The following is a 25,557-nucleotide window of genomic DNA, read 5'->3' on the forward strand; positions in this document are numbered from 1 at the left end:
ATGTGGTGGAGGCTAGGGGTTAGGGTACAGATATGGTCATGAGTGGAGGCTAGGGGCTAAGGCACAGATATGGTAATGTGTGGAGGCTAGGGGCTAAGGCACAGATATGGTAATGTGTGGAGGCTAGGGGCTAGGGTACAGATATGGTAATGTGTGGAGGCTAGGGGTTAGGGTACAGATATGGTAATGTGTGGAGGCTAGGGGTTAGGGTACAGATATGGTAATGTGTGGAGGCTAGGGGTTAGGGTACAGATATGGTAATGTGTGGAGGCTAGGGGTTAGGGTACAGATATAGTAATGTGTGGAGGCTAGGGGTTAGGGTACAGATATGGTAATGTGTGGAGGCTAGGGATTAGGGTAATGTGTGGAGGCTAGGGGTTAGGGTACAGATATGGTAATGTGTGGAGGCTAGGGGTTAGGGTACAGATATAGTAATGTGTGGAGGCTAGGGTACAGATATAGTAATGTGTGGAGGCTAGGGTACAGATATAGTAATGTGTGGAGGCTAGAGTACAGATATTGTAATGTGGAGGCTAGGGGTTAGGGTACAGATATAGTAATGTGTGGAGGCTAGGGGTTAGGGTAATGTGTGGAGGCTAGAGTACAGATATTGTAATGTGGAGGCTAGGGGTTAGGGTAATGTGTGGAGGCTAGAGAACAGATATTGTAATGTGGAGGCTAGGGGTTAGGCCACAGATATGGCAAGTCCCAGAGATGATGGGGTATTGATGTTTAGTTCACGTGTAAGTTCTTATGAATTGTGCCCTAGAAAGAAACGCTTGCAGTAACCAAGGACAAGCAAGGAACAGCGGTGTGCCACACCACTGCCCTCCCCAGTGCATTGTTTAACCATGGATTCTTCTGTCAAGCACTGTACACAATAATATCGCTGCAAATAGTCATGTAGTTCTATTATACACATATTATGGGTAAATGCTAACCTATGATGCAAATAATATTCCTTATATTGTATATTTTTGAGAAATATATTTCAACATTAAAAACAAGACAAGGATGAGGTCATGTCTCTGCCACAACTTCAACGTAATGCCCGCATATCTTTTTTTACCTGTATGACTTTATGTACAAACACAAATCAGAGAGGTGTCTAAGGCCCTATGTACTAAAACCAAAGACAAAGCACTCCTGTATTAAGAATTCATCTTTCATATTTTTAAGCTTCATGTGTTTGTATTGATACGAGTTTTGCAAGACATGAAGACTACTTTGTATAACAGTGGTAATATATTGTGGTCTGTTTTCTTACTGATCTTTATAATGTAGTAATATATTTTCTCACATGCAGCTAGGAAAGTGAAAGTAAAAAGGAATCATTGAGGAAAATAATCTTGTTATATGCTATTTTTTTAAAGAAAGCTTTGTATGCACAAATGAATATAATAAAACAAAAGTTGTGGTACCAAATCTGATTTCTGCTCATTGGATTTACTCTCTCGGTTTCTAAACTGTACGCATGAATTTAAAGCCTTGTGTATTTTGCTTATTTTTATTTATTGAACCTTTATTTAACTAGGCAAGTCAGTTAAGAACAAATTCTTATTTTCAATGACGGCCTCGGAACAGTGGGTTAACTGCCTGTTCAGGGGCAGAACGACACATTTGTACCTTGTCAGCTTGGGGATTTGAACTTGCAACCTTCTGGTTACTAGTCCAACGCTCTACCCACTAGGCCACCCTGCCGCCCCACTTTTCAAGAGCAAGGTCTAAAAACAAAAACGTCACAGACATGTTCTCATTAAAAAAGTAACCATCTTTATTAGTTGAACATCCCCTTATTCTCCCCCCCCCCCATTTTAGAATTTTGGCATTTGAAAAATACATACATTTCCTCAATTTCATCCCCTAAAAGGCATGATTCAGTCATATTCCTTCAGCATACAAAACATGTTTTTTTGTTTTGTTTTTTTACACCTCACCATCTGTTTTCACCTTTCTCCATTGTAGCCTGGTCTCAGATCTGGTTGAGCTATTGCCAAGTCATTGCTGTCATTGTCAAGCCAAACATGTTTGGCATGACAATGAATGACAGGAAGTTAGCATGATAGCACAAACAGATTGGCACTCAGGCGGTCTCCATTGCCCTTTAGTGCAATAACCCAGTTCAAATACAATTCAAAAGATCTAACCAGCAGAACTAAATGAAACAAAACAATCCCCTAACTTGGAAATACCACACAAGCTTATCGCTTTTACACACTCTAGAAATAACAAACTCCAAAACCAAATTTCAAGTAATTTCATCAGCTTAATTATAAAGTCTATGACAACAAGAGGCTGTGCTTTGGAATGTAAACGCCATTACGAAGATACCCAACACAATAGGACAGTGAGTGAGTTAATGACGTTTTAGTCATGCCGACCTGGTTAATACTACAGTGGCTGTCATTAAAGATCCCTTTAGCAAGCCATTACGGAGTTATTAAGTCCAAGTTGGGCCTCCGGACGGAGGTCCTTACACTGTGCTAGTGTGCTGTGTACTTGGCAAGACTATGCTCTCAGTATTACATTTTTAACAATCATGTCAACAACGTCGTACTTCGACATGATAGTTGGATACACCAGCTAATCATGCTCTAGCAAAACATTTGTAGTCCCCCCCCCCCATAATTAAGGGCAGTAAAATGTTCGATCCCAAAGGAAAAAACAAACCTGCCTTTTTATGGACTTTCGAATCATATATTACTACTCGTGTTTAATCTTGTACTAGTATAAATGCTTAGTAAATCAGTGGGCAACACCCAAACGGAGTGTATTAACTTATGATAGTACCTGCTGACAGTAACTATCCCTTATTAAAAAGCAGAAAAATCAGAGATACAAACAATAGCCCTATGTACCATTTGAGGTGCAAACAAATTGTCTTAGGCACATCCCTCGACTAGTCCTGTCCCAGATATAAATAGCAGAAAGCAAATCTCCCTTCTTGCGCAATAAAATATCGGTCACTTTATACATTCCTACTGTGCCAAGTCCCTGAAATCATAGGACCCACACCAAAGGACACTTAAAAATGTAAGCGAACGCTCAAGGACTAGCACAGCAGGATACGTAGTCAATTCAGTAGTAACACCGGTAACTGTGCTCAAGCAAAAGGATAACTAATTCCCTCCTAAAGTCAAGATTGTTGCAGCTTCAACAGGATGTAAATTAGTCATGCCTTGAATTTCAGCAACATGCACAACAGCTAAATATAATTTACTGAAGAGCTGGTGTTTGTTGCATATATGAAGGCAAGTGATCAAACTTAATGATCCTGAAGTCAAAACAAATGCTTGGACTGAAATGATTGGAAATATTCCCTGGTTCATGTTGCCTGGCTCCCAGCATCTTGGTCCCTCTGTCCCTTGCTGCTGGACTCTTAGCCTCACCACTGGCTGGTGGTGATTTTAGTGGTGAGGGAGGGAGGGTTACTGCCACAGTCGGCGTGGGGGCTGGTGAACCGTGGAGTTTGAACCACAGTCAATGTAGCGATAGGCTTCCAGGGTATTCTGGGCCGTGCGCATCATGTAGGAGGTTTTCACAGATGTCCTGGGAACGAAGAACACAGTTATGATTAAAAACTTTGAAATATACGACAAAATGGCAAGAGGTAGAGATGGAAGTGATACGGTTTCACAGTTACGAGGTAGGATATACTTACTGCATGATAACCAAGATATTGTGAACCTTGATGCTAGCCATGGTGCAGAAGGCACTGGAGGGTGGAAAGAGTGGTTAGAACCTCTTCACAATCACAAATAGAACTTTACCCCTACCTACATGTGCAAATTACCTTAACTAACCTGTACCCCCACACATTTACTCAGTACCAGTACCCCCTGTATATAGCCTCGTTATTGTGATCATTTTTTTAAACTTTCGTTTATTTAGTAAATATTTTATTAACTCTTTTCTTAAAACTGCATTGTTGGTTAATTAAAAACGTATTCGGGATCGGTGTCCCATCCACGGGATGGATGAGCTAATGTGATTAGGATGAGGTTGTAAGTAACAAGAACATTTCCCAGGACATAGACATATCTGATATTGGCAGAAGGCTTAAATTCTTGTTAATCTAACTGCACTGCCCAATTTACAGTAGCTATTACAGTGAAAAATACCATGCTAATATTTGAGGAGTGCACAATTTTGAACTTGAAGTTATTAACAAACAAATCACACACATTTGTGCAGTCTTGATACAACATTTTGAACAGGAATGCAATGGTTCATAGGATCAGTCACACAAAAAAAAGCACATACACTGTTGCATTCTAGTGGACAAAATCTTGGAATAATACATTATGGCCTCTTGCATTTCAAAGATGTTACAACAAAAATACAAAATAACGTTTTCTTTTATCAGATCTATTGTGTTATATTCTCTGACATTCCTTTCACATTTCCACAAACTTCAAAGTTTTTCCTTTCAAATGGTACCAAGAATATGCATATCATGAGCTACAGGCAGTTAGATTTGGGTATGTCATTTTAGGGGGATTTTTCTTTTTTTAAAGGGGTGGATCCTTAAGAGGTTTTAAGGGCTTGTAAGTAAGATCTACACCGGTTGTATTTGGCGCATGTGACAAATAACATTTGATATATTAACAATTACAGAACTTGAAACAAAAACAACTAAATATAGGTCTTTACAGGTCCATTTAACTTACTAAACATAAGAGGTGCTTCCACTGATCTGAACGCTGACTGTGAAGTTCACCTGTAGTAAAAAAATAAAATAAAAAGTTTTGAAATAGTCAAGACTAGAAGTCAAATGAAATTTTGGCAGGAAATGCAAACAAGACTTATACTTGAAGCAAGTAACGTATACAAGTCAATCATTAAACTACATGTAACATGGAGTGAATGTGTCCCAAGTTATGGTTCACTGCGTCTAAGTCTGCAGCAGGCCCTACCTGTGTCTGGCTCAGGGGCTGGATGGTGATGACGTTATCTAGCTGCATGGTGCCTATGACTGTTTTCATATAGAGAACCTGGCAGCTTAGACTATCAACCATCACTGTGAAGAAGTTTGAGTTGGTGAAGTTCAAGGAGCTCTGACAAATAGATAGGACCAGGGAAAATGAACAGTCAGCAGAACACACCATAAACAGCAGGCACAGTCAAATGACCATCTATCTCCAACTAACAGAGTACATCCTCACGCGATTTCCTGACTTACTGTCATATTTATGAGGACTTTAGTGTTGACGTGATCAAACTGCACGGTGACAGAGCGTATACCATCATCCTCCACCATGACAGAGCGAGGAAAGAGGAAGAAGACCACCAGCGAGGAAGCCAGGAGACATAGCACCGCAGAGAGGACCACATACAGCTTCCTGTCAAACACAGCACTTACCGTTTACTTTGACAATCAATGTTACCCAAAAACAAACTGTGAACCAACTAAAAATGACAGAATGTGATGGTTATGTACAGTTGAAGGTGAAGTTTACATACACCTTAGCCAAATACATTTAAACTCAGTTTCACAATTTCTGACATTTAATCCTAGTAAAAATCCCGTCTTAAGGTTAGTTAGGATCACCATTGTATTTTAACAAAGTGAAATGTCAGAATAATAGGAGAGAGAATGACTTATTTCAGCTTTTATTTCTTTCATCACATTCCCAGTGAGTCAGAAGTTTACATAGACTCAATTAATATTTGGTAGCATTGCCTTCAAATTGTTTAACTTGGGTCAAACATTTTGAGTAACCTTCCACAAGATTCACACAATAAATTGGGTGAATTGTGGCCCATTCCTCCTGACAGAGCTGATGTAACCGAGTCAGGTTTGTAGGCCTCCTTGCTCGCACAGGCTTTTTCAAATGTTCTATAGGTTTGAGGTCAGGGCTTTGTGATGGCCACTCCAATACCTTGACTTTGTTTTTTTCACAACCTTGGAAGTGTGCTTGGGGTCATTGTCCATTTGGAAGACAAGACCCATTTGCGACCAAGCTTTAACTTCCTGACTGATGTCTTGCGATGTTGCTTCAATATATCCACATAAATTTTCCTGCCTTATGATGCCATCTATTTTGTGAAGTGCACCAGTCCCTCCTGCAGCAACGCCACCTCCACAACATGCTGCCACCCCTGTGCTTCACGGTTGGGATTCTTCGACTTGCAAGCCTCCCTCTTTTTCCTCCAAGCATAACAATGGTCATTATGGCCAAACAGTTCTATTGTTATTTCAACAGACCAGAGGACATTTCTCCAAAAAGTACAATCTTTGTCCCCATGTGCAGTTGCAAATTGTAGTGTGCCTGTATGGCGGTTTTGGAGCAGTGGCTTCTTCCGTGCTGAGCGGCCATTCAGATTATGTCGATATAAGACTCGTTTTACTGTGGATATAGATACTTTGTACCTGTTTCCTCCAGCATTTTCACAAGCTCCTTTGCTGTTGTTCTGAGATTGATTTGCACTTTTCTCTCTAGGAGAGAGAACACGTCTCCTTCCTGAGTGGTACGACCTCTGCGTGGTCCCATGGTGTTTATACTTGCGTACTATCGTTTGTACAGATGAACTTGGTACCTTCAGGCGTTTGGAAATTGCTCCCAAGGATGAACCAGACGTGTGAAGGTCTACAATTTGTTTTCTGAGGTCTTGGCTGATTTCCCTATGATGTCAAGCAAATATGGACTGAGTTTGAAGGTAGGCCTTGAAATATATCCACAAGTACAACTCCAATTGATTCAAATTATGTCAATTAGCTTATCAGAAGCTTCTAAAGCCATGACATCATTTTCTGGAATTTTGCAAGCTGTTTAAAGGCACAGTCAACTTAGTGTTTGAAAACTTCTGACCCACTGGAATTGTGATGCAGTGAAATAATCTGTCTAAACAATTGTTGGAAAAATTCATTGTGACATGCATAATAAAGTAGATGTCCTAACCAACTTGCCCAAACTATAGTTTGTTAACAAGACATTTGTAGAGTGGTTGAAAAATGAGTTTTAATGACTCCAATCTAAGTGTATGAAAACTTCTGACTTCAACTGTATGTGACCGATCCAGATATAAACCGGTGAGAAAAATGAGTTAGCTGTAAAACGTACGTTCTCTGGGGCCGAAGTCTCTGGTCGTTGTAGGGAACCAGAGCCACAAGCTCATTGACCTGCTCTGAAAGACAATGACCACAGAAGAGGGACAAGTCAAATAGGAGAACACCATCATAATGATCCCTACCACATCAGTACAGCAATCAATGCCCAGCAGGACAGGAATCCAGACAGGAAATGCCTCACCTGAGGGGATGTGGCCAGTGCCTTGGCATGTTGGACAGGTAATACTGTCCCTGCCAGTAAACTCTACATAAGGGAACCGAGCAATGTCCTCCTGTCTGTCCAGTCCATCCAGCGAGTCATCATCATCCCCCGTCTGCCACCCTGTCCCAACCTCCGGGACGAGCAGAAGACTGCTGTCGCTTTCGCTTCGGGACCATTGAGTGCCCATGAGCTGGCTGGCAGATAATCAAGCCAGCCTTTTTTCAAAGGACAGACCCTAGGGCACAGCAAAAATAAAAGTTGAGTAAAGGGCAGGACTTATTTAGGCTAATAATCAACGTTTGGCAATGGTATTTAAAATGATTAGCCTACAGCAAATGGGTTGCCTCCCACAATGTAAACAATGTTCCAGTTGTTGCCCTACAGTAGGTCTGGGATTTACAGACTAGACAGACGTTGGCCAGTACGCCAGGCCTCAAAGCACATAATGTCCCAGGCACTACTACTATACCCTGTAGCACAGATATGGCAATCGGAATAAATGGCGAAGGGCGTGGCCTCTTAATGTCAAACGTGGAAGTATGTGGATAGGCATGAACAATGACCATAAAAATGTAAAAACATAGCTATGAACACTGACAAAATACAATAGCTAGCTAGCTACACATTGGCTAGTAAAGTATTATGTCCAACAAAAACAAAACTATCAGTTACTTAGTCGAATCAAAGCACAATAAAAACAGCAAGCTTCGTGCCACTGCGGTCGAGAATGTTTGAAGCTATCTTGCTAGCGGTAAAGTTACGTAAGGTAAGCAGCTAGCTAACTTAGCTATCGAGCTGTTAGTTAGCAAGCAAAGTTAACTAGCTAGCTGTCAACGTTGACCAAGGTGCACAACCTGCACTCGGCTTGCGTCTTCAGACATAATAGTTGTCTTACCTTTATATATTTGGTTGACGATATTTCTAAGAACATTCAGGCAAGGCTATCAAGTCATTGATCGTGTTGTTTTGCCAGCAGCTCGTGACACTCACTTTGCAGTTCCTTCTTGTGCAGGGGTGTATTCATTCCGCAGATTATGTTGCAAAGCGTTTCTTAAACGGAAGCAAACTGAACTAAACGGGGCGGGAGCTACCTGAATTTGTCCAATAGTTTTAGTTACAAAACTGAACTTTTTGAGACTGTGAGGATTAATGTTTACACCCCGGTTGTTGATGGGCTTGCAATTGGTTTAATTCTAGTTGGCGCTTGAAAATCTTCTTAAGGGTACAGTGCAAATCAGGATTTACGCCTACAGTTTTTTATTTTGGAAGAAGTTTGCGAAGTTTCCGTTTTGCACATCCCTACATAAAAATAATATTGAAATAAAGTAATGTACACAACCGGTCAAAGGTTTTAGAACACCTACTCATTCAATGGTTTTTCTTTAGTTTATTAAGAGTGTGCAAACCTGTCAAAGGCAAAGGGTGGCTATTTGAGGAATCTCAAATATATAATATATTTTAAGCTGTTTAAAACTTGTTTGGTTACTACATTACTCCATATGTGTTATTTCATAGTTGTGATGTCTTCACTATTATTCTACAATGTAGAAAATAGTAAAACTAAAGAAAAACCCTTGAATGAGTAGGTGTGTCCAAACTTTTGACTGGTACTGAATATCACAGGAGGTAGGTGGCACCTTAATTGGGTGAACAGGCTTGTGGTAATGGCTGGAGTAGAATAAGTGGAATGGTATCAGATCCATACCATTTGTTCCCTTCTGTACGTTCTTGTGGTCTGTTTTCCCCTCAGCAGCCTCCTGTGATGTATATCCATAGATAAATGTAGAGAGAAAGTGCATGATCCTTGGAAAATAAAGTATATTAAAGGCAACACATACAGTATCCAACTAGTATTTACTGTTTTATTCTGATATTATAGTTAGAGTAATGTGGTACATCTTCAACATGTGTGTTGCATAAAGGTTTCACCATAGTAGGTTTGGTTTCCTTCTTGCAGAACTCGGCTAGGCGAAGTGAACATCTGCGCTCTTATACTCCCTTAAAATATATTAGCTTGAAAAAACGAAGAAAAAGCGGCATTCCTGTTTGCCCATCTTGAGACGACATAGCAACAAGTAAACTTCCTCAAAACACTGGGAAGCATAAGGTAAACCTTACTGTTTCAACTGGGAAGCATGCTGTAAAAGCTTACCATGTGCTTCCCAGTGGAAACAGTTTGTGTGAACTGTTTCCACTGTATGCTTTGGATTTTTGTTCATTTTGGTGTTCGGCAGTGTTTTTTTCAGCTGTTGACACACATCAAATCAAATCAAATCAAATCCAATTTTATTTGTCACATACACATGGTTAGCAGATGTTAATGCGAGTGTAGCGAAATGCTTGTGCTTCTAGTTCCGACAATGCAGTGATAACCAACAAGTAATCTAACTAACAATTCCAAAACTACTGTCTTATACACAGTGTAAGGGGATAAGGAACATGTACATAAGGATATATGAATGAGTGATGGTACAGAGCAGCATACAGTAGATGGTATCGAGTACAGTATATACATATGAGATGAGTGTGTAGACAAAGTAAACAAAGTGGCATAGTTAAAGTGGCTAGTGATACATGTGTTACATAAGGATGCAGTCGATGTTGTAGAGTACAGTATATACATATGCATATGAGATGAATAATGTAGGGTAAGTAACATTATATAAGGTAGCATTGTTTAAAGTGGCATTTTGTTATCTTCAGGTTTGTCGAAGTTCAGTTGCCAAAGTCTACCCCCCTTCACCAGTGATTGGTCAACAGTAGGAATCCCTGAATTAAGTGCTTGTTGTCTTTCAATGACAGACAACTAGTTTTCATGCAAATACTGCACCAACATCTTGGTTAGATGTAACATTTTGCCACAAAGATCTCCTAGACAAAATGTCTAAATTAATTACATATTTATTGAGTTGTCTTACTTCATACTATTTTGAGGAAGTGTACTGGCTACGGCATCTCAACAGGGACAAACATTTACATTGCCATTTTTTTCTTCATTTGTCAAACAAAGGTATTTTAAGGGAGTATGCGAGCACAGACTTCGCCTAGCCGAGTTCTGCTATGAGCAAAACAAAGCTGTGTATCCAGACACCTTAAGCATTATAGTCCACTCCTCTTCATGTGTATGTCATGTTCAGCTCCTGTGTTCTCAGTAAAGGGGCTGTGTCATCACTGAGGAGAAATGTTACTGGAAATGAGTGAAATTAAGAAAAGGTTTTTCAACAGATTTCAGCTTGGTGTGATGAATGCATGGCTGTATTGTTGTTCTTATGGGGAAATCCCCACAAGAATAGGAAACACACATTTTGGGACATTTTGTTTGTCCCCACAAGGTCAAATGCTTTTTCTAGGGGGTTTAAGGTTAAGGTTAGAATTAGTGTTAGGGTTAGAATTAGGTTTAGGGTTAGGAGCTAGGGTTAGGGTTTTGGATTAAGGTTAGGGGAAAAGTACAGGTTAGGATTAGGTTTAGAGGTTAGGGAAAATACGATTTTGAATGGGACTGAATTGTGTGTCCGAACAAGGTTAGCTGTGCAAGACTGTGTGTGTGTATGTGTGTGTGTGTAGGCCTACTGCTTCCTCATTCACATCTCCTGATGCATTGAGTCTCATCCACAGCTCTACATTCTCCCTCTGCAGAACTTTATTTTTTTTAAAGGTACAGAAATGAAGTAGAAAATATTGAATTGTAAAATACACCATATAAAACAAGCAGTTGACACAAACTACAAAACTGTTATTAGTTTTAAACCAACTAAGTCTCTTTAATCTAATCTTGTGACTCAGCGCCTCCACAGTCAGATGCAGCCGTTCTCCTCTGAGACTCCTCTCTCTACGAAACGCATCTGCGATAATGAATACCAGCAGGTGAAAACTGGGGAGAGGAGCAAGGAAATAAAAAAGATAAGAGATCTACAATCTAAATCCCATAGATGCTTTTAGTGATGTGCCCTGAAATCAGGAATGAAATATTTCCCTGTACTCACAAATGTCTAGCTCTGGAACAGGTAACATTGGTACATGTCTGCAGCTGGGTGTTTAAACACAAAGCCAAAGACTTTGGGTGGAGTCGGGGAGGACGGCACAGTCCTTGATTTCAACGTCCACGGATTTACCGGTCCGAAACAAATCTGAACCAATCACAGACGTCCGATCCAGCCTATATTTGTCCCAAATATAGACATTCCGATTTAGTCCTCGATTTAGCCCAAACATAGACATCTAGAATTGGTTCAGATTTCTATGTTTCACAAGTTTGGACAGCACAATACAGTAGAGCACAGCCCATTACAATACACAGTACAGAAAATTAGAGTATAGTACAGTAGAGTCCAGTACAGGACAATGCAGTGGAGCACACTAGCCTACAGTAAAGAAAAGTGTACTATAATGTATCTTACTTTACTCTACTGTACTCTACTGAAGTCAACTGTACTCTACTGAAGCAAAACTGTACTCCACTGTACTCTACTTAATTAACTATTCTATACTGTACCGTACTGTCCTTTACTGAATAAAACTGAACTGTCCTGTAGTGTACTCTTCTGTGTTCTACTGTACTGTGATGTTCAAACTTGTGAAACATAGCCTTTAACGTCTATGATTCGTTCAGATTTGGATCTGGTCTGCACCAACCAAATTTTACTTGTTTGGGGGCAGAGCTCATTAATAGCCAGCATGCTTTGCAAGTGTTTGTTTTTACGTTTACATGTTGGTCATTCAGCAGCCACTCTTATCCAGTGACTTACAGTCAGTGCATTCAACTAAGGATAGATAAACGAGAACATATCACAATAATAGCGAGAAAATAAAATCTCTAACCATTACTCAGAATGTTAATGTAGTTGAATTGGTCTGTTAGTTTATTATGTATGTTGTTCTACTTTGAACATCATTGCTCCCAGGTTTAGGAAAAACAAGCATAATTGCGCGATAGATGGGAGTAATAATATACTTTGTTGCAATCTTAACTTGGCTCCTCTTTTTTATTAAAATGTGTGAAAAAAAGTATAATTGTGTTGTAATGCGAATGTTTAGCAGCTGAAATTTGGCCATAGAATCATTAACTGAAAAATACTTATTTACAATGTCTGCAAATGACGTTTTCACCTCCGGAAAATACGTATTTTTTTACATCCAGAAAATATTTTTACCTTTCAGCAACTAAAATGCACAAGATGTTACATTCAGGACAAGATTACTGAAATGTGTATTTTGTATGCCATTTTGCTTACTGAGTAGGCTCTCACCTTGGTTTTGTGCTCCAAAATGTCAATCCCGCTCAAGGATTGACACACTTTTGCTCTTCTTCTGCAGCTTTTCTGTCGACTGTGTCAGACATCTAATGGAGGGCAAAGGACAGGGCCTTGCTCAACCACTGAATATTTCAATCAATCTGATCTTTTGAAAAAGTGTTCATTGAAACCATGTTAGACACTGATAAAATTTCTTCTTTCATGAGCCTTGATTTTTTTTATTATTATCTATTAACGACAAAACCAAACAATCATACTAACAGTACTTCAATGACACACTAGTCATCTGACATCTGGACCGCTTCATTCAAATTTACATGCCCTCAGGATGGACCACCTTAACACGCCACCGAAACTTAGACCAAAAAAGCCAGTCAAGAAGCCAAGAACATTCACAAAATCAATCAAGATTTTTTCCCTCCCATCCTCAATAACAATACAGTTACTAATATTACATTAGGAAAAATATTATGCACGCTGTTTTGAAGTCAGGTGTCATGTATGAAACCTCTAATAGTGTGCACTCTGCTTTCATTATTGTCTGATATCACTCATCTTTGGCAGGGCTGTGCTCCTGGAACAACAGATGAAAGTTTAGTGTTTCAGGATGTTACACCACTAAATCAACTGGTTCATGATCCCTGGGTGTAAATGACGTGTAAAGGCCCTGTTACGCAATAATACAACTCTTTGTTAAATTTGGGATCTTAACCCTTTAAATAACTCCACACTATTTTAGCACTGTTGATGTCAGGCGGCGAGCTTGCTTTGTGTGTAATGTCTCGGGAGGTAAATGACTAACCAAAATTAACTTCTCACTTAATAGCATTAATCGAATAACCTTCAAACGCTATCTGACTGTTTTGCAGGTATTGCTATTGCAGGCACTGACATCTCTCAGATCGGAGGGAGGAGAAAGAAAGCATCAGGAAAGTGTCAGATTTTGTATCGTTACAGCACACCACTTTATCAATGCCTCGTCTTACAATAGTACATACAGACGTAATTAGAAGCAAATGACCTCAAGGCAAGCAACAATGTAGGAAAAAAATGGGTCCAGAGTACATGTGCGATTTATGGTGATATGCAATAAGATAATTAAAATTGAGTTCAGAACATCAAAGCAACCCTATTTCTTAAAGCACCTTATATACAAGATGTCGCAAGTTTGCTTCAATCGAAATTTCACAGAATTCCAGAGTTCAGACTTGATAGACTGTTTGGATCTTAGTGAGGATAATTGCATGCAGCAGACCCAACATTACTCCCAAGCTGTTTCCCTAACAACGCCAATGGCCTTTCCCTTTTCCAAAGTACTCTGGTTCTACAGTAGGACATGGCTCTGTGATAATAAGTGATGGGAACTTAAGGATAGGAATGATGATGGTGTCTAAGAATCGTTGACAGACATGTTCTCCACTTGGTTCTGGAGCTGGTCTCCACCTCCCTGTTTCTTCTTCTTCCCTCCATCCTGCTGCTTCTTCTGCTTCTTGGACGTCTCCACGTCAATAGGCGCAGGCTTCACAAACTTCAGCATCTCTGTCATACCTAAGAAAATTAATAGGAGACGAATGAAAATGATGTCCAGACACAGTTTCTGGCAATACTAGGCATCAAATATGCATAGAACCAACTACAACTCTAGAGACATTTAGAAAAATAAGTACTCTGTGAGAAAGACAACCTTTCATGACCACCATCTTCCATGCATAGGACAAAAGTATTGCAGGCCCCTTCACAAAAAATAATAATACTGTCTCTCACCTGGAGGCATGAAGTTCCGGAGCACCTCTGGAATGACGACACCCTCTTCGGTCTGGTACGTCTCCAGGATAGCACACATTACACGTGTGGTGGCACACATGGTTGCGTTGAGCATGTGCACATAGTCAGTCTGAAGAACACAGGAAGTGTGGTTTTAAAACTGGTTCAAATATTCCATCTTACTATGACTTTTTGATTATGGAAGCAAATCCAGATTATATTTAAAGACTGGGTACACTCACCTTGTCCATCATCTTTTTGGTCTGTCCGTAGCGGATACGCAGCCGACGGGCCTGGTAGTCTAAACAGTTGGAGCAGGAGACCAGCTCTCTGAAGGCTGCGGAGCCTGGGAACCAGGCCTCCAAGTCCAGCTTCTTACTGGCTGCATGGTTCAGAGCACCTGGGTGGGAGCAGACAAACACAGACATCCCATGTGTAACTCTGTGTTGTTTGTGTCGCACTGCTTTGCTTCATCTTGGCCAGGTCGCAATTAAATGAGAACTTGTTCTCAACAAGCCTACCTGGTTAAATAAATGTGAAAAATAAAAGACATGTAGGTAGTAAGACAGCTTGCAAAGGGAAATGTCTGTTATGTGTGACATAAATCACACAGGATAAAAGGTCATTGTAATACCTTACAATGAGAAGGGTCTTATTAAAAATGGCAAGTTAACATTGAGTGACTGTTATTGTCATGATGTATACTTAAAAGAATAGTGCAAGATTCTGGCAATAAGGGATACCTCAGAATTTTGGCAATGAAGTCCTTTATCTTCTTCCCCAGATTCATATGAACTCATGGATACAATAATCGGATAGGCTTCCGGTTATTGAGCAAAAGCTAGTTAGCATAGGCTTCCGGTTATTGAGCAAAAGGCTAGTTAGCATAGGCTTCCGGTTATTGAGCAAAAGCTAGTTAGCATAGGCTTCCGGTTATTGAGCAAAAGCTAGTTAGCATAGGCTTCCGGTTATTGAGCAAAAGCTAGTTAGCATAGGCTTCCGGTTATTGAGCAAAAGCTAGTTAGCATAGGCTTCCGGTTATTGAGCAAAAGCTAGTTAGCATAGGCTTCCGGTTATTGAGCAAAAGCTAGTTAGCATAGGCTTCCGGTTATTGAGCAAAAGCTAGTTAGCATAGGCTTCCGGTTATTGAGCAAAAGCTAGTTAGCATAGGCTTCCGGTTATTGAGCAAAGGCTAGTTCGCATAGGCTTCCGGTTATTGAGCAAAAGCTAGTTCGCATAGGCTTCCGGTTATTGAGCAAAAGCTAGTTAGCATAGGCTTCCGGTTATTGAGCAAAAGGCTAGTTAGCATAGGCTTCCGGTTATTGAGCAAAAGGCTAGTTAGCATAGGCTTCCGGTTATTGAGCAAAAGCTAGTTAGCATAGGCTTCCGGTTATTGAGCAAAAGCTAGTTAGCATAGGCTTCCGGTTATTGAGCAAAAGCTAGTTAGCATAGGCTTCCGGTTATTGAGCAAAAGCTAGTTAGCATAGGCTTCCGGTTATTGAGCAAAAGCTAGTTAGCATAGGCTTCCGGTTATTGAGCAAAAGCTAGTTAGCATAGGCTTCCGGTTATTGAGCAAAGGCTAGTTAGCATAGGCTTCCGGTTATTGAGCAAAAGCTAGTTCGCATAGGCTTCCGGTTATTGAGCAAAAGCTAGTTCGCATAGGCTTCCGGTTATTGAGCAAAAGCTAGTTCGCATAGGCTTCCGGTTATTGAGCAAAAGCTAGTTCGCATAGGCTTCCGGTTATTGAGCAAAAGCTAGTTCGCATAGGCTTCCGGTTATTGAGCAAAAGCTAGTTCGCATAGGCTTCCGGTTATTGAGCAAAAGCTAGTTCGCATAGGCTTCCGGTTATTGAGCAAAAGCTAGTTCGCATAGGCTTCCGGTTATTGAGCAAAAGCTAGTTCGCATAGGCTTCCGGTTATTGAGCAAAAGCTAGTTCGCATAGGCTTCCGGTTATTGAGCAAAAGCTAGTTCGCATAGGCTTCCGGTTATTGAGCAAAAGCTAGTTCGCATAGGCTTCCGGTTATTGAGCAAAAGCTAGTTCGCATAGGCTTCCGGTTATTGAGCAAAAGCTAGTTAGCATAGGCTTCCGGTTATTGAGCAAAAGCTAGTTAGCATAGGCTTCCGGTTATTGAGCAAAAGCTAGTTCGCATAGGCTTCCGGTTATTGAGCAAAAGCTAGTTCGCATAGGCTTCCGGTTATTGAGCAAAAGCTAGTTAGCATAGGCTTCCGGTTATTGAGCAAAAGCTAGTTAGCATAGGCTTCCGGTTATTGAGCAAAAGCTAGTTAGCATAGGCTTCCGGTTATTGAGCAAAAGCTAGTTAGCATAGGCTTCCGGTTATTGAGCAAAGGCTAGTTAGCATAGGCTTCCGGTTATTGAGAAAAAGCTAGTTAGCATAGGCTTCCGGTTATTGAGAAAAGGCTAGTTAGCATAGGCTTCCGGTTATTGAGAAAAAGCTAGTTAGCATAGGCTTCCGGTTATTGAGAAAAGGCTAGTTAGCATAGGCTTCCGGTTATTGAGAAAAGGCTAGTTAGCATAGGCTTCCGGTTATTGAGAAAAGGCTAGTTAGCAATGGCTCGTGAAACTACCTCCACCTTCCTTCATACAGGACGCAGACATTTTTTCTCCACAAGTTCATTTGACTCCGGTGATGTAGAAGGGGCTTAATTGCCAAAAGCCCAAAGTATCAATTTAACTGGGCAGTGCAGTCAAAAACGTGATATCCCTGTGTTTTATCTATATTTTACACCGAGGTTAGAATAATATTGTGAAAATGAGGATCCTTTAGTGTAAGAGCTATTTGAAAAGATCACCTGAAATTTCAGCCTGTTTTGGTGTGATGGAGCTTTGGTGGTAAATTAGTTTAGACCAATAAGAAAGAGTTCCAAACCTCTGCCAATAACAGCTAGTTTTCAGTTTTTCCATCCCCACTCAGACCACTCCCAGACAGTCCAAGCACAATTCTTGCTTGAGAAATTGCTCTTTGCTAAGAAGCTACTATTGTTTCTTTTTGACCATTTTAATTGAAAACAAAATCAGTAAGGTACTTTAAATTGGTTACCCAGAAATAATTTGATATTGAGAAAGAAAAACAGCTGCATTAGACTTATGCCCTATTTTACTTACCCAGAGTCAAATGGTCTTATGGATACCAATGTATGGTTTGGACACCAGGTATGGCCATGTGTGCAGTTTGAAGTAAGTTGAAGGTAACATGTAGAGTTAGCACAATGACTGGCAAAAGGTAACATGCCTCCACCTTTGCCACCACTGCTGAAAAAAATTCAGAGGGGAAACAGGACTTCGTCATTGCGCTAACGCTAGTTAGCATTGGCGCACAAAACTACCCTCAACTCCCTTTAAACTGCACGCAGAATATAGCTATCCATTTAATCTAAAACTTGTATTTCAGAGCACACAAGGTTTCAAATGACATCAAGACAGGATTTGTAGCAACTACAGCCTCATTGTTGTGTTGTCGTACAGAAACCTTGGGTAAGCCCAAAATGTCACAATTCCCAAACTTAATCCTTTATTTCTCAATAATCATTTTGGATAGAGGTCTGCCAATCATTCTTCCTCCAAAAAGCACCTTCCTATGGATTTACTTACAGGAAAATTCAAAACAAATATCTTTGGGCCAACCGTGTATGGAATCGCTATGTGATCATTAGTCTCTGTCCCAGAGAGGCACAGACGTGTTGGGGAGGACTATCTGCAGGACCTACCTGAGACTATGTTGATGATGCGGTAGGGGATCCCTAGTGTCTGGTAGAACTCTTCAGCTGTCCCAATCATCTCATCCATCATCTCCCAGGACTTGTTGTCATGAGGAGAGGCAAAAACAAACTGCTCTATCTGGGGGCAGAGAGCATGTTCATTAGTATTTCGCAATCGTTAGCAGAGGCCCAGCCCCCCAAAAAATGACTGGAAATGAGTATCCCTTGACATGATCTGTAAATTGTCAATAATATCCAGACTTTATCCTTCCCCAATTAGGCCTATAAAATGCAAAGCACTACAACAAAGATGTTGCCTTTTCTACACTGACGATGACACACCCACCATGTTCACTTACCTTCTCAAACTGGTGCACCCTGAAGATGCCTCGGGTGTCACGCCCGTGGGAACCCACTTCCTGTCTGAAGCAGGTGGAGAGGCCGGCGTAGCGCATTGGCAGATCCTCTGGCTTCAGCCACTCGTCTCTCAGGAAGGCTGCGATGGGCTGCTCTGAGGTGGCAATCAGGTACTTCTCATCTATGGCCGTGTCCTCAGATTTCTCACTGCTCTTCCCAATCACCTGACAGACAAGGAGGGAAGGCAGAGTTAATACATTACATACAAACACCCACATATCAAAATGAACATTTTAAAAAATGCATATTTGTCTTAACATGCAACAAAACTAAGCCCTTATCCCGAAAAACTAAGCCCTTATCCCGAAAAACTAAGCCCTTATCCCGAAAAACTAAGCCCTTATCCCGAAAAACTAAGCCCTTATCCCGAAAAACTAAGCCCTTAAAGCCCTTATCCCGCAATAGGAATGAAAGGAAGATTAGTTTCAAATCCATCATACCTTGTAAAGTTCATCATCAAACTGGCTGAGCTGAGCCACCTCCTGCATGACCTCTTTCCTCATGAAGAAGGGGGTATAGAGCATTTGGTAGTTCTTGCTGTGGAGCATCCGCAGAGCATAATTGATCAATGCCTGCTCCAGGAAAACTAGTGGCCCCTACAAACACAAAAAAGGAAACAGTCAGTAAGGATAACTATCAAGGATACACTGAGTTTAACAGAATTACACCTGTTATGAATCGGCCTGTGAGTGTATTGGCTACATATGACAGTGACTAAGAACTTGCTTTGAGGAAGTAGCCACGGCTCCCGGCCACTATAGCTCCTTTCTCTCCGTCGTAGCCGTCGATCATGACTACCAGGTCTACGTGGGAATACTTCTTCTGCACAGTACAGTCTCCCCAGGTGCGCTCCACTTTGTTATCAGCATCCTGGCAGGGAGAGAGCGACAAGGTAAATTACAGAGTAGACAAGTAAACAAGAGGCAAAACAAAATTCATTCATGAGACAGAGGCTGCGGACAAGGCATGAGAATTTGAATTTTCTCCCTGAGGCAATATGAACTTTCATCCATCTCCCTATTGCTGACGGGAATTCAAATTCCATGACACCCACCTCATCATTACTGATGGGCACAGATGGATGCAAGAGGTTCCCGATCTCTCGCAGGTATTGAAAGCGCTCTTCCTCCAGCTTTACCCTCTCACCATCAGATTTCTGCACTGCCTCATCTACAAGCAGACGGACCTTCTTGATCTGGGTGACCGTGAGGGGCTAGAAAAAGGGGGAAATTAGACATGAAACATACCCATGAGTATGGGACCCACAAGTCAATCAGCATATAGATGAACTGCTGGCTAGCGAGTTGACCTACCGATAGTGTGTCTGCCGTTAGGGCCTCCAAGTTCTGGGCGTCATCTGGGACAGAATCATCGTCATCCCCAACTGGCTCTCTCTTCTGTATACAGAAAAGGCACAGGTCAGGGTGAACTGGTAGAAAGAAACTTATCTGCATATAGAATAGAACATAACGCTTTCAGACTGATGGGGGGGGGGACATGTAGCCATGTAGGTTACATAAAGCCTATATAGTTCACCAGCAATTTCACAGGCTGTACCTTCATTTTCTCTCCAACTGTCTTGCTGCATAAATTCTTTGCCTTGTTGAGGTTGTCGGCAGTGAAACGACCTGATGAGCATGGAAAGGGCAAGGGTCAGCGTCATATGCAGGTATGCACATCATGAATTTTCAATTTAATGGTGGTTGGGTCTTGAGCCTGGGTATCACGACAAGTAGCTTTAACGTCAGTGACCTCACAGGCGCCAATGAAGAGACCCCCATAACCATAACAATGTAGACTTGAGTAGTCCAACATTCAATCTCAGTCAAATCTGCATCCACGCTATTTTCCATCTTGTTCCAATAACAGGGTCATGTATAGATGGGATCCAGCTTGTCAAATTTACAACAAAAGTTTATATAATTTTTTTGCATTTTAGCTAACCCTTTTCCTAACCTTCACCTACTTATCCTAACCAGCTACGTAAATTATCCTAAACCTACTACGAAAAGTACATTCTGGCAAAAGCTGGATCCCTTCTAGCCAAGACCCAATAACAGCTGTGGGACGCTGAGAGGAGAGGTTTTGATGCATTTGTTATGGGTATGTTGGACGGGGATTGCATCAGATTGGAGCTACAGTCAGTGTGGATAGGATGACGTGGCTAACCATCGTTTGGGTTTTCCTTGATAGTTTAGTTACTGAAGCATACATTTTTTAGTTAGCTAAATTAATGTTATAGACAACATTGAACGACATATCAGGTATAGCCTAACTAAAGACATGGGAAATAAAATGTATTGGTTGTGGTTAGTTAACTAACGTAGCTGGATAGCTAACTGGCTATACAGTCATTTGCTATCTACCGGTGACTAACTAGCTAGCGCAGGCTACCAACTAACCAGAGTTTAGCTGAGAATATACAGGCAGATAAATCCACTATACATTTTCTAAAAACGTGAACTGACGTATTATGCTTCAATTTCTTAATTTGTATCTGGGTGACTACAAGGCCAGCTTTTAACTACCTATAATAAATGCATGAAGCTAGCAAGCCATGTGAGTGGACACCACCATCCGATTCAATGAATGCTAACGCTAGCTTGCAGTCGGAACTTACATTTTCTCCATTCTGTGTCTGCGTGTACTAGTTTATCCACAAGTGACACATCTTTGAACCTTTTTCTTTGAGTTTCTCTGATTACTTCAGGATCACCGCCTTTATCGGTCCGAAATTGGTCTAAATCGAGCACCATGATGATTCCACGCTCTGATGACTGTCAAAAACGGTGCAGAGTAACAGAGAATAGCAAGCCGGTGTGAAAAGTACCAGCGGCAGAAACGATTACGTCACTTCCTTCTTCGATGAGGTTTAACGGTGGATGGCATCAATGAATGTTGCATTACCGCCACCTACTAGACTGGAGTACAACTCCCTTAAATAAATAAAAAATCGAATTATATTGATCACGTACACATGGTTAGCAGAGGTTAATGAGAGTGTAGCGAAATGCTTGTGTGACAGTATATCTAAGTAATATAACAATTCCCCAGATCCCCCCCCCTTCACTTCCGTACACTGCTGCTACTCACTGTTTATTATCTATGCATAGTCAATTCACGCCTACCTTCACATACAAATGACCTCATCTAACTTGTACCCCAGCACACTGGTACCGGTAACCCCTGTATATAGCCTTGTTACTGTTATTCTTATTGTGTTACTTTTTATAATTATTTTTTACATTAGTCTATTTGAACTGCACTGTTAGTTAAAGGCTTCTAAGTAAGCATTTCACGGTAAGGTCTACACTTGTTGTGACAAATGAAGTTAGATTTCGTTTGATAGAAAGATGAGACTCAAGAATTATAATTTTTCGGGCATCATGTCCAAATCATCCGAAAATATCTAAAATTGATGGGTAAAGTCAACAAAGTCCTACATGATTACAACATGATGCAATGAAAATGATCATATTCATACCATGACTTGAGCAGGATTTGTGCCACAAATGCTAAAAGGTCAGTATTTGTAAACAGTGCCAGGAAAACTAAACCAAAGCATCGATTTCCGTCATACCGTGTTTGTAGACTGCTTACAAGGTAAGAAAACCAATATGTAATTTTGGTTAAGTATCCCGTTAAGTACATTTAAAACTGGATACTTTATAAAAACTTTAGCTCAAGTAGTATTCTACTGGGTGATTTTCTATTAAATTATCTTTACTTTTACTCAAGGATGACAATTGGGTACTTTTTCCAGCACTGGAAATATTGCAGTGGGAGATTGTGAGACTATCACACCCTGACCTTAGTGTTCTTTGTTTTCCTTGTTTTTTTGGTGGGATGTTGGCTATCAACACCAAGGCAACTCCTATGACTAATTGGGAATGGGACACAAGCGTAGGATTGATCACCCTGTCGCTGGCCGCCTTTGGGGAGGGTGTATAGTGTGAAAGGCCGAAACACCCTAGGAACCAAAGGTACACTACTGACAATGCGCTCCCCAAATTTTACCAGGCTCACTGTTCATGAACTCTTGGAAGTGCTTGCTCAATGGATAGTAACATATCATCCTGTGTTCTTGGAATCTGGTTAGGTCAGGGTGTGACATGGGTGATGTATGTGTTTTGTCTTGTCTAGCGGTTTTGTATGTTTATGGGTCTGTTTCCTTTCTAGGTGTTTATGTAAGTCTATGGGTGCCTAGATTGGTTCTCAATTAGAGGCAGGTGTTTATTTGTTGTCTCTGATTGGGAACCATATTTAGGCAGCCATGTTCTTTGGGTATTTTGTGGGTGATTGTTTCCTGTCTTCTGTCTTCGTGTGTCTGCACCAGACAGAACTGTTTTGGTTTTTACCACATTTGTTGTTTTGTATTTTGTACACATTAAACATGATTAACACTAACCACGCTGCGCTTTGGTCCTCTCCATCGTCCACAGAAGAAAGCCATTACAGAGACAATGCTGCACAACATGTTAACACAGAAACATGTTTAAAGACGCTGTTTGAATCTGTAAGTGAAGACCACTGGTTTTTGGCATCATTTTCTGGAATTTTCCAAGCTGTTTAAAAGCACAGTGTATGTAAACATCTGACCCACTGGAATTGTGATACAGTGAATTATAAGTCAAATAATATTTTGGTAAACAATTGTTGGACAAATTATTTGTGTCATCCACAAAATAGATGTCCTAACTGACTTTCCAAAACTATAGTTTGTTTACAAGACATTTTTGGAGTGGTTGAAATACGAGTTTTAATGACTCCAACTTAAGTGTGTGTAAACTTCCGACTTCAACTGTAGGGGTAAAGTGACAATGCATAATAAACATTGAGTTGCAGCAGTGTAAAAACAGAGGGGGTTTCAATGTAAGTAGTCTGGTTGGTCATTTGATTCATTGTTCGGCAGTCTTATGGCTTGGGGATAGAAGCTGTTAACCAAAAGGTTTCTACCAGGAACCAAAAAGGGTTGTTCCCCTGTGGGGACATCTGATGAACCCTTTTAAGTTCTAGAAAGCACCTTTTTTTTTTCTCTAAGAGTGTACTACCTCACACACAGAGTTTAGGTTTCTCTATGAGGGTTTTGGGAAATAATTTCTGTTTCTGTATGAGGGTTTTGGGAAATAACAGCATCCTTTTTCCAGGAATTGTGGAAATACTTTCTGTTTCTCTGAGGTTAAGGAGAAATACTTTCTGTTTCTCTGAGGTTAAGGAGAAATACTTTCTGTTTCTCTATGAGGTTAAGGAGAAATACTTTCTGTTTCTCTATGAGGTTAAGGAGAAATACTTTCTGTTTCTCTATGAGGTTAAGGAGAAATACTTTCTGTTTCTCTATGAGGTTAAGGAGAAATACTTTGTTTCTCTATGAGGTTTAAAAAAATATCCCTTTTTCCCTTTCCTATTTGCCTGTGTCACCAGCCCCTCCTGTGTGACATTGGCTCTTCAAAAGCGCATACCCTATCTGGTATTCCGTTTGATTTAAGGAGTCTCATTTATAAATGTTGTGTATGCACAAAATATTCATGCTACTTTCCTTTAATATATATATTTTTTTAAATTACTTTATTCCAAGTCATCTCACCTCTATAGAGATGCTGTCTGACGAAATCATTATTTTAGTTCTTCAAAGTAAATCAGGCATTATTTTATGACTGCTGAATACCAATTATCAATCACTAAGATCATATATTTTCAGGTAGAGATACCTTGCGAAGCAACTGCTTTCTATCCAAACACCTTCCTTATTGTACAGTGCCTTTGGAAAGTATTTAGACCCCTTTTTCCACATTTTGTTATTCTAAAAATTATTCAATTAAAATGTATTGTGTAGATGAGGAAAAATAACAATTTAATCAATTTTAGAATAAGAAAATGTGGGAAAAGTCAAGGGGTCGGAATACTTTCCGTCAATTGAAATAAATGTATTAGGCCCTAATCTAAGGATTTCACATAAATAGACATAACATGACATAACCCACACACCGGGGAGCCAGGCCCAGCCAATCATAATTAGCTTTTCCCCACAAAGGGGCTTCATTACAGGCGGAAATCCTCCTCAGTTTCATCAGCTGTCAGGGTGTTGTAACTTTAATGTGTTTGAGTTCATGTTTAAGTTTATTCTTTGAGCTGTATTTGTAAAGATATTTCTTTAAATTTATTTGCATATGTAATTGTATTGGGTTGTGTTGAATTACATTTTTTGACTGAAATCTAGCTGGTCTCAGACGATCCCGCAGGGGAAGAAGCCAGATGTGGAGGTCCTGCGCTGGTGTGGTTACACGTGTTCTGCACTTGTGAGGCCAGTTAGAAGTACTGCCAAATTCTCTAAAACAACTTGTGACGGCTTATGGTAAAGAAATTAACATTCAATTCTCTGGCAACAGCTTCTGGTGGACATACCTGCAGCCAGCATGCCAATTGCACATTCCCTCAACACTTGAGACATCTGTGGCATTATGTTGTGTGACAAAACTGCACATTTTAGAGTGGCTTGTTATTGTCCCCAGCACAAGGTGCACCTGTGTAATGATCATGCTGTTTAATCAGCTTCTTGATATTCCACACCTTTCAGGTGGACAGATTATCTTGGTAAAGGAATCATGCTCATTAGCAGGGATGTCAACAAGTTTGTGCACAAAATGTGTGTCACGTTCTGACCTTAGTTCTTGTGTGTTTTCCTTGTTTTAGTGTTGGTCAGGACGTGAGCCGGGTGGGCATTCTATATTGTGTGTCTATTTCTATTTCTATGTTTGGCCTGATATGGTTCTCAATCAAATCAAATGTATTTATATAGCCCTTCGTACATCAGTTGATATCTCAAAGTGCTGTACAGAAACCCAGCCTAAAACCCCAAACAGCAAGCAATGCAGGTGTAGAAGCACGGTGGCTAGGAAAAACTCCCTAGACAGGCCAAAACCTAGGAAGAAACCTAGAGAGGAACCAGGCTATGTGGGGTGGCCAGTCCGCTTCTGGCTGGGCCGGGTGGAGATTATAACAGAACATGGCCAAGATGTTCAAATGTTCATAAATGACCAGCATGGTCGAATAATAATAAGGCAGAACAGTTGAAACTGGAGCAGCAGCACGGCCAGGTGGACTGGGGACAGCAAGTCATCATGTCAGGTAATCCT

General features: G+C 40.6%; 3 protein-coding genes across 7 annotated transcripts in view; 1 reads left to right on the forward strand and 2 right to left on the reverse strand.

The window, feature by feature from the left end:
- Window positions 1-1,430, forward strand: part of LOC124032341 (tensin-2-like) — a 68,928-nt gene extending 67,498 nt beyond the window's left edge. For all 4 annotated transcript variants that reach the window (XM_046344662.1, XM_046344663.1, XM_046344666.1 and 1 more), the window contains one exon: window positions 1-1,430. This exon is cut by the window's left edge and continues 2,260 nt beyond it. The gene's annotated coding sequence lies outside the window, so the exon portion shown is untranslated.
- A 1,007-nt stretch (window positions 1,431-2,437) lies between these two features.
- Window positions 2,438-8,400, reverse strand: tmem106c (transmembrane protein 106C). 2 transcript variants are annotated; one of them, XM_046337780.1, is made up of 8 exons: window positions 8,265-8,400; window positions 7,254-7,509; window positions 7,065-7,128; window positions 5,183-5,342; window positions 4,917-5,057; window positions 4,671-4,720; window positions 3,662-3,715; window positions 2,438-3,549 (listed from the first exon to the last, which is right to left on the reverse strand). In XM_046337780.1, exons 2-8 carry the CDS (start codon window positions 7,459-7,461, stop codon window positions 3,429-3,431), a joined length of 798 nt encoding a protein of 265 aa, XP_046193736.1. In that variant the 5' UTR covers window positions 7,462-7,509; window positions 8,265-8,400; the 3' UTR covers window positions 2,438-3,428. The 2 variants fall into 2 exon arrangements, with proteins under 2 accessions (XP_046193736.1, XP_046193726.1); XM_046337770.1 differs by having other exon boundaries at window positions 8,170-8,328.
- Window positions 8,401-13,465: 5,065 nt separating this feature from the next.
- LOC124032342 (serine--tRNA ligase, cytoplasmic) lies at window positions 13,466-21,322 on the reverse strand. The gene is made up of 11 exons (XM_046344668.1): window positions 21,045-21,322; window positions 19,982-20,052; window positions 19,738-19,821; window positions 19,479-19,637; window positions 19,151-19,294; window positions 18,865-19,020; window positions 18,367-18,588; window positions 18,017-18,146; window positions 14,533-14,690; window positions 14,291-14,420; window positions 13,466-14,074 (listed from the first exon to the last, which is right to left on the reverse strand). The coding sequence occupies exons 1-11, from the start codon at window positions 21,178-21,180 to the stop codon at window positions 13,917-13,919; spliced, it is 1,548 nt and encodes a 515-aa protein (XP_046200624.1). The 5' UTR covers window positions 21,181-21,322; the 3' UTR covers window positions 13,466-13,916.
- Between the last annotated feature and the right edge of the window lie 4,235 nt (window positions 21,323-25,557).

Source organism: Oncorhynchus gorbuscha, linkage group LG03 (assembly GCF_021184085.1).
Source record: "Oncorhynchus gorbuscha isolate QuinsamMale2020 ecotype Even-year linkage group LG03, OgorEven_v1.0, whole genome shotgun sequence".
Lineage (NCBI taxonomy): Eukaryota > Metazoa > Chordata > Actinopteri > Salmoniformes > Salmonidae > Oncorhynchus > Oncorhynchus gorbuscha.

Coding starts and splice junctions, on each gene's coding strand:
- tmem106c (XM_046337780.1), bottom strand. CDS start 7,461: ATGGGCACTCAATGGTCCCGAAGCGAAAGCGACAGCAGTCTTCTGCTC. Junction 7,129..7,253: donor CACTGGCCACATCCCCTCAG/GTGAGGCATTTC, acceptor ATTGTCTTTCAG/AGCAGGTCAATGAGCTTGTG. Junction 3,550..3,661: donor AATATCTTGGTTATCATGCA/GTAAGTATATCC, acceptor CTTCGTTCCCAG/GACATCTGTGAAAACCTCCT.
- LOC124032342 (XM_046344668.1), bottom strand. CDS start 21,180: ATGGTGCTCGATTTAGACCAATTTCGGACCGATAAAGGCGGTGATCCT. Junction 19,295..19,478: donor TGCCCATCAGTAATGATGAG/GTGGGTGTCATG, acceptor TCTCCCTGCCAG/GATGCTGATAACAAAGTGGA. Junction 14,691..18,016: donor CATCATCAACATAGTCTCAG/GTAGGTCCTGCA, acceptor GCTCCCACCCAG/GTGCTCTGAACCATGCAGCC.